The sequence below is a fragment of the Micropterus dolomieu genome, linkage group LG17, assembly GCF_021292245.1.
Source record: "Micropterus dolomieu isolate WLL.071019.BEF.003 ecotype Adirondacks linkage group LG17, ASM2129224v1, whole genome shotgun sequence".
NCBI lineage: Eukaryota > Metazoa > Chordata > Actinopteri > Centrarchiformes > Centrarchidae > Micropterus > Micropterus dolomieu.
The window spans coordinates 27,300,404-27,308,207 of NC_060166.1; the positions used below are offsets into that span (position 1 = coordinate 27,300,404).

General features: G+C 39.4%; 1 protein-coding gene across 4 annotated transcripts in view; it reads right to left on the reverse strand.

Moving 5' to 3' along the window:
* Positions 1 to 165: 165 nt before the first annotated feature.
* The window catches only part of dixdc1a (DIX domain containing 1a), a 71,347-nt gene continuing 63,708 nt past the window's right edge, over positions 166 to 7,804 (reverse strand). For 3 of the 4 annotated variants that reach the window (XM_046074600.1, XM_046074604.1, XM_046074603.1), the window contains 14 exons: positions 6,074 to 6,231; positions 5,833 to 5,978; positions 4,487 to 4,576; positions 4,185 to 4,238; positions 4,035 to 4,085; positions 3,627 to 3,731; positions 3,454 to 3,507; positions 3,270 to 3,362; positions 2,468 to 2,545; positions 1,834 to 1,995; positions 1,647 to 1,713; positions 1,352 to 1,460; positions 981 to 1,089; positions 166 to 743 (listed from right to left, as the gene is read on the reverse strand). In XM_046074600.1, the coding sequence (XP_045930556.1) occupies positions 660 to 743; positions 981 to 1,089; positions 1,352 to 1,460; positions 1,647 to 1,713; positions 1,834 to 1,995; positions 2,468 to 2,545; positions 3,270 to 3,362; positions 3,454 to 3,507; positions 3,627 to 3,731; positions 4,035 to 4,085; positions 4,185 to 4,238; positions 4,487 to 4,576; positions 5,833 to 5,978; positions 6,074 to 6,231 (1,360 nt within the window). In that variant the 3' untranslated portion in view covers positions 166 to 659. The remainder of the gene's footprint in view (positions 744 to 980; positions 1,090 to 1,351; positions 1,461 to 1,646; positions 1,714 to 1,833; positions 1,996 to 2,467; positions 2,546 to 3,269; positions 3,363 to 3,453; positions 3,508 to 3,626; positions 3,732 to 4,034; positions 4,086 to 4,184; positions 4,239 to 4,486; positions 4,577 to 5,832; positions 5,979 to 6,073; positions 6,232 to 7,804) is intronic. The other variant, XM_046074601.1, reaches the window with a different exon arrangement.

Sequence of the window (7,804 nt, forward strand, 5' to 3'; positions counted from 1 at the left end):
ACCCCCCCCCCCCCCCCCGACCAAAAAAAAAAATTATTGGCTTTAATGACAATCTGTGGGGTTTGTTTATTAATGTGTGGGTGTATGAGTGGAGGTGTATAATGGCTAGAAGCTGGTGTACAGTGTCATTACTGTACTCTCAGGGAATAATTGACAACAAAATGATCCATGCAATAATTCATGTTTATTAAAACATCAAAATTGATGCAGAACATCATCAGTGTTTGGCAATCTGGAACGTGTGAAAAATGTCAGTCAACACTTTTATTTTAAGGTTTGCATACTATGCACTGGTTACAGCTTTTAAGAGCACAGCTTATATAACATTTTATTTATTGTAAATAGCATTAACTTTCTTTTATAATTCAGTTTCAAGTTTCACATTACTGACCATTAGTTTGTAGTCCCACATGTTAATTTATGAGCTGCAAACAATATCCATTCAAGTGGTAACTAAATGTCAAGTCAAATTCTTCATATGAAACATTCACTTTTAAAACATTCGACACTTTTTGTATCAAAATTGTGTTAGATCCATTGGTCCCAGTGAACTGTATTATAACCTTTTTTCCTAATATGGCAACACAAGTAGTTTCAGTGGAATCCTGGTCCAGTGGGAACAACTGAGGTTTGTAGTGGTGATCTCTGGTTTTTGGGCTCTACCTCCTGTCTCCGTGGTCCTCCTCCACCCACGCTACAATCTTCCCTTCCCAGCCAGGCACGACTGCTCCGTCCTGAAATACCTGAACAGCAAACATCCAGCATTTACATATTGAAGAATCACTCACATCTATAATGTACAAAGGTCTGGATAAAAAGGGAAAACGACTACGCAGTGTTATGTGGAAATAAGTCCTGTAGTGTTCTGAAGTATACCACAGCCACGGCTATTTTTAGCGTATCTTACTCTATAACTGCTATTTTATATTTGCCTGCTGAAGCTGATGTGAAAAGAAGAAGGGCCATAATTTTACTCCTACCTCCTCTTTCACTGTGCCAAACTCTGGGTCGAGGGCCTTGAAGTGGTATCTGAAACTGCCTTGTCTGTCCACAGCGGCCTTGAAGTCTCGCAGTGTCACCTCACCCAGCCTGTTAGGAGCGCACTGTCAGTCATGATCTATGCACACCATACACCCACACAGACATTAAGCTTTTCTAGAATAAACACTTAGCACAGCACAGATACTGAAGCATCTATATGCAGCTCTAGCTATGCCTGAATGTAGCCATGTGTCCTCAGCATGCAGCTCTAACCCAAACAGCAATTTGCTTAAAATTCATGCAGGCAACAGTGAGGGAACAAACAATAACACTGTTATATAAAGCTACCATAAAGTGTTTTTATTTTCACCTTTTTGGGATATTAATCAGAAACGGAGTCAGCGAGCGATCAGTGAAGTAGAGCACTTTAGTGGAGACGGCGGTGTCCAATCCCGGGCTGCTGTGTGAGTGCGCCATTTCTGGAAATACAAAAACACTGTAAAACTGTTTTTCACATTCAGAGTCTAAAATGGCACTAGCCTCACAGCTCATAATGCCCTCTCCATGCAGAGCATTGTAACTGAACAATTTGATTTAACAGCCATAGTTGAGATGTTGCAGAGGATGAGAAATACTAAACAAAACAAAGATTTTGTTTGTCTCACTTGAACTCGGTGGCCAGGAGTCACGGTCTGTTGAGTTGGCTCTACGTCCTGGTGATTTAAATTCCTCCTAGAAGAAGAACCAATTACACATGGTAATGCCACTTGTTGACTCCTTATTTACTTGATGGGAGATATGTTGCTATTTTTTAGATTTACTCTGAAAAAGACTGTATGTATGAGTGTGTACCCCTCTGTCCTGTCGGCGCTGGGTGTCCAAAGAGTGTAATCGGTCCATGAGGCTGGACACACCCTGCTCCAGGGTGTCCAGGGTATGATGTTGTGGGTCATGACCAGAAAAGCTGTCCCTCAAACTACGCAGTGCCTCCCTGACCAGCTGAAGCTCTTCCCCCTGTGACAAACAGCTTCTTTATAGTCATACACTTTCTTAAAATGTAGGCCATTTCCACAGAGAAAATAATTTCTTTTAATAAAAGGTTATGCATGATAAAATAAAAATACTCAAAATTATGAGATTTTAAGTTCAATTTATGACTTATTTCATCTTAATATCTCACAATTTTTAGTTAGTAAATTTCGACTTAATAATTCAGACCTAGTATCTCATACTTTTTATATTGTATCTCATCATTATAACGTAGTACCTCATAACTTTGACTTTGTGTCTAATAATTTTTACTTAGTAAGTCAACATCTAGCCTTACTTTCTCAGAATTCTGACTTAGTGTGACTATTTTTTTTTGTTTTGTCATGCAAGATTTTTTTTTCTTTTCCCACCAAAAATGAACATCCATACAATGAGCCAACCAAATCAACACAATGAAAAGCAATTATTAGTATTAATTCACAAAAAGGTTACGTACCGGTGCACTGTGTTGGAATACTGCAGGAGATGTCGAAGCCAATGAGTTACTGTAACCACCGCTTTCACTCCTGAATGACTGTAAAACAGTATATGTCAATACGTACAACAACAAGGCTGGCTGACTTTCATCTTTTTAAGGATGATGCTGATGATATTCTATAATTATGTTGTTAGCAACAAATGCCATGAAAACAATAAAATCAGACATGTGTAGCCAAAGCATATTCATCTGTGCTACTGCAACAACTGCAAGTCTGCAGTTGAACAATTTAAAACACATCAATGACCCACCGTCCTGCTGCTGTTGATACTCACCAAATGTTGTATGTTTTCTAAAAACTACAGCACCTAGCTGTTTTAGCAAATTACTGAGATTTATTTAAACATTTAGAAAGGAAGAAGAAGAACTGAAAAAATTGAGCAAGACGTTGGTTATGATTCTTCTTGGAGTTTGTCGATAATAACAATACAGAAAACATCCATTAAATGTCCCTTTACTGAAGTGTGTTTTGACTTGATTTTATGACTTTAATTGTCTCTTTATTTCTTTTATCTTATCTTACTGGAATTGCTTTTACCTGTTTTATTATAATCCTGTCAATGTATTTTCTTACCTCATTCGATTTTCTATTTGATTTTAAAGTGTTTTAATTTTACCGCTTTTTGTGAAGTACCTTGTAACCTTGGTGTTAAAAAATACTATACAACATACTATAAATATAAATACTATATACATTATTATTATTATATGTAATTTGCATGTAAACATATATAGCTGAAAAACATATCATGATCCCTACCCGTCCAAGGTTGGCTTCATGTGCTTTATGCTGTGCTTCATCGAGCTTTTGTTGCTGTTGCTGCAGTATTCTGTCCTTCCTCCCGAGTTGCTGCTATTGCGACAATAAAGATGGATAACACAAGTCTGTATATGCATGTATGTATCCAAAGAATGCACTGAAGTGTAAATATTAAAGACAATACCTCATATTCACTGAGTAATTTGTTCCGTTCACTCAACTTGTGTTTGAGCTCCACCTGCAAACATATACATCAGCATGGTATGCATGCTACATTGCTCTCACATAAACCTGCATCCTCGGGTCAAGCAGGTCAACTATTTTATCGTGTCAAACGGAAATCATCACTTGTCTCACATTTTCCCCTTCCAGCTGATCCTTGGCCATGCTGCACCTCAGTAGTTCCTGCTTTAGCTGCAGAACAGCATCCTCCTGCACTGCCAGGCGCTGCTGCAGAGCATCCTAATGAGAACGAGGGGGAGATCAAAGACACGTCCGCACAAGACCTGAATGCAGATATGCTGCATCCACCTGCCTTACTGACAGCATACACCCAACTCTAAAAGAAATTTAAAAAACACATATTGTGTCAGAAACAGAAATCAGAAACAGCTATATCGCCAACTAGTTTTTACACATGGAATTTACTAGGTGCATAACAACAGACATAAACCTATAGGAAAACACAGCAGTGAAACAGATTGAATTATATCCTTTAATCCTTTTACTCACGTACACAGGACAAAATTTGAGTAAGAGGTTTACCTTGATGGCCTGAAGGTGGCGTGCCTCCTGTTTGTGTCTCAGGAGTTCCCTCTAAGAGCCACGCAAATGAACAGAGGCATTAGAGAATGGGACTATATGCTCACAAGGCAGCTCGTCTATATTAAACCTAATTACATTTACTTACTGTACCTTGAGATCAAGGGCTTCCTCCACGCTTTGGTCCAGACGACTGCGGATTAGGACCTTCAAAGGGAGAGGGTATGAGCAGAGTAATTAGAGAATGGAAAAATGTCTAAACGTATGAGGAGGCAGTGGGCCTGCGTGACAGTGGGCTAGCAGATCAGAGAGATTCAATTGTGCTCTACAGTAGCCACTCTCGAGAGGAGTGATGGCTGCAAACATTATCACAACAGAAGGGCTGACACTGACACTTCACACAGAGTGGTGAGCAAGTGTTGTTTTCTCAAGTATGCAGAGAGAGGGCACTGTACCAGCTGCTGTTCAGTGTTAGCCCGGTTATCTCCAAAGTTTACAGATCCATCCTGGTCCTCCTCAGGGAGGGAGCCATGGAGCAACAAAGCCTGAGGGCAAAAACACACACATATATAGATACACAGAGCGAAGGCCTGTAAGCATTTCTATTTGTATTTGCAAGTATACACAGACTTCAGCCTCTCACCTGCCCTAACCCACACATACAGTGCACATTTACATACACAAAGATATTCAGTAAGTATAGAATTGTACCTTGACTGAATAATCAAAATTATTGAAGGTTTACCGAATAAAACTAAGTTATATAATTATCCTCTTGTTTGCTCTGAAGTTTGATTTCAATTACTGGGTAAAAAGTGTTGCTGTACATGTATGTTCATATAAATCCTTTAATGTCAATGTGGAATTGACAAGTGTGAATTAATTTGAATTACTGGACAAATCTGAGATGTGGGTGGTGATCCAACCAACTTATTGGGACCCCGGAAAAAAAATAGAAAGACACTGCATTCGTTTTTGACATGTAATGCCTAAGACAGTATGGGGTATGTAGTGGTCAGGAAAGTCACCTCACTTGTCACTTTTTCTGTACTGTACAATGTGTTGACATGTTGTAGCTGCACCACTAACATGACAAAACATATTGTCATTATTGTAAAATATAATGACTGTACATCACCTATGATTTTATATTTAGATGTACTAGTATATTACAAAATATGGAAAATATACGTATAATAAATGCACCATATACTTTCATATAATACTTACATATATTTAAATACATTTAACCCATGAGTAGCATAACCACTGTGTACATGTGAAATGGGTGCTAATATTTTTATAATATAATAGGATTATTTGTCACATTACAAGAGGTTGTAAAGTTTAGTTTGTTACTCCCTTCTGATACGTAGCACATAATATACAGTAATATAAAAGCAATACTTATATAAATACTTATATAAAATCTGGTGATCATCAAGTGTCTTCAGCTGAACTGCAACTTTAACAGGGATGTATCATGTCCTTTCTGTGCCAAATGTATAAAGTGAGTCAGGTGTTAAACGATAAATCTTACTAGCCTGATCATGGGCCTTAATTGCCTTTTTGTTTTAATTTCATTATTTTAATGTATTAATCTTTATTGTTGTAGTCATATTTTATTATTTTTCTTTTATTAAATCTGAATCTGTTTGAAGATGTGGAACCAGGCTAAAATCTCACTATATGTTACATGTGAGCTGTGACCTTCCTCCGGTGCATCTGTGGTCTGTGAGCCCTCTTTCAATGTGTTTGCTGTAGAGGTGTTTTTTTTAGTTGTATCATCACCAGGGCTTACCTGTAGGCGGAACACCATCCTCCTGGCCTCCTGCATCTCCCTCTCCAGCTGCTCCTGGTGGGCGTCCAGCTGCTCCTCCCAGGACTTCTCCTCCTCCTGCCCATTGTGCCCGAGGGAGGGACACAATCCACACAGAGACACCTCCTCTGAAAGGAAAGGGGGGACAGGGGAGATGGGAAGGGAGGGAGTTTTTTTTTCTCCACTATCTTCCTCTACAAGAGTTGATGTGCAGCCAACCAACCTGTGACAGATTTCTTCTCTGTCAGCTCAGATTTGTCATCCCGAGTTTCCCCCTGGTTCTCCAACTGATCATGGCTTGTTTCTTCTTTAGGGGTGTCAGTGGACTGGGTGATAACATACTCCTCTTTGGGGGAGTGAGCAGGGCTGGCTGAGCTGAGGCTGAAACAGATGGTGGGCACAGGCAGGAATGAGTGTGTTTGCGTCTCCTGCCAAATGAATGGCAATAAATAAACCTAGCCACATAAAATGGAGATACACACTTTAATAACTCCCCAAGGAGCACAAAAATGTGAGTTAATCCCATCTGGGCTAAATATTTTAAACCATATCCGTTTTAAACACATAGTGCCCATAGGAATACAGGGTATCAGAGACTATTTAACAAATAATAAAATTAAGGACCCAACAGAACGGAAACGAAACCTGTTCAGAAAAATAAGCGGTAGCAGGAATGCATGCAATTCTGTCATTTTTCCCACAGGAAATTCTTTAAATAGGCTAGTTTGCTCCCCTTTCAATGATAATTTCAAAACATAATCCTGGTTTTGTGTTCTCTAAGAGTATCTCCAGCAGACTGAGGTTCAGGCCCGGCTGTCATCTTCACTATACTGTGTTTGTAGAAATAGTTACAGCTACTGTGACCTGCGACCTATGGCATTACGCATGGTCCTTTAACAGGAGATTCCATCGTTGTACCTCGGTGTCTGCATGGGAAAAGAAGCCTGCGTCTGCAGAAACAGATCTGAACTCTAAGCTAAAGAAGAGATAGAAAAGCATCACAATTCATCACCCTGCTCCTGAGGCCAAAAAACTAGGAAGGAAAAAATAACTGTGGACTTAACTGTGGGATAAAACTGCATTTACAAACCAAAGAATGTCCTCGGGGATTGCATTTGCACAGTTAAACATGTTCTTCCCATACATATGCAACAAGATTTAGATTGTAGCTGATGCGATTTTCTGCTTATCTAACAGCATTACTCAGCACAAGCAAATATCACAACAGACAGTGAACAGTAATACTTTTATTATATCTGTCACGTTTGAGTTCACACAGCCTCTTTATTGAATAATTGTGCACATATTCCTGTGACTATTTATAATAATGTGCACCTACGTTCTGTCTCTCAGCCACCACTCAAACTGTAAACAAGACAAACTGCCTGCCTGCAGCCATGCTAGCAGCTTTGTGAGGCTATACTTACGCACAACTTTGAGCTAAATGCTAATGCCAGCACGCTTAATGCAAAACTGACACTGGTGGGAATGTTTTGCAGGCATTTGGTCATAAACCAAAGTATTGGACTAAGTAACATTTTGACCTGATGGTGGTGCTAGATGAAACGTTAAGGGGTCACCAAAGTTATTTTAATTTATCCTGAGGGGGACATGAATGTCCTTACCAAATATCATGTGTTGCTTTGTTAAAACAAAAGAATGTCCGATGAGACATTGTGAGGAGGATGAGACACAGCAGCACCTCCTGATGGACTGCTATAGGTCTCAGGAGGTCTGGAACATTTTAGATGGTCTTGGCCTCTCTTTCATACGTAATTATAGATCTGTTACATACGGACTTCTTGAAGAAATCATGCCCACAAAGAAAAAAGAACTATTTCAACTGGTCATCAGCATCGTTTGCCAAAAACTTTGGAAAACTAGATGCGCCATGAGTATTCACCAGACTGTCATAGACAGCGACATGGTCGTGAGGCAGATTCTGACCGAACTC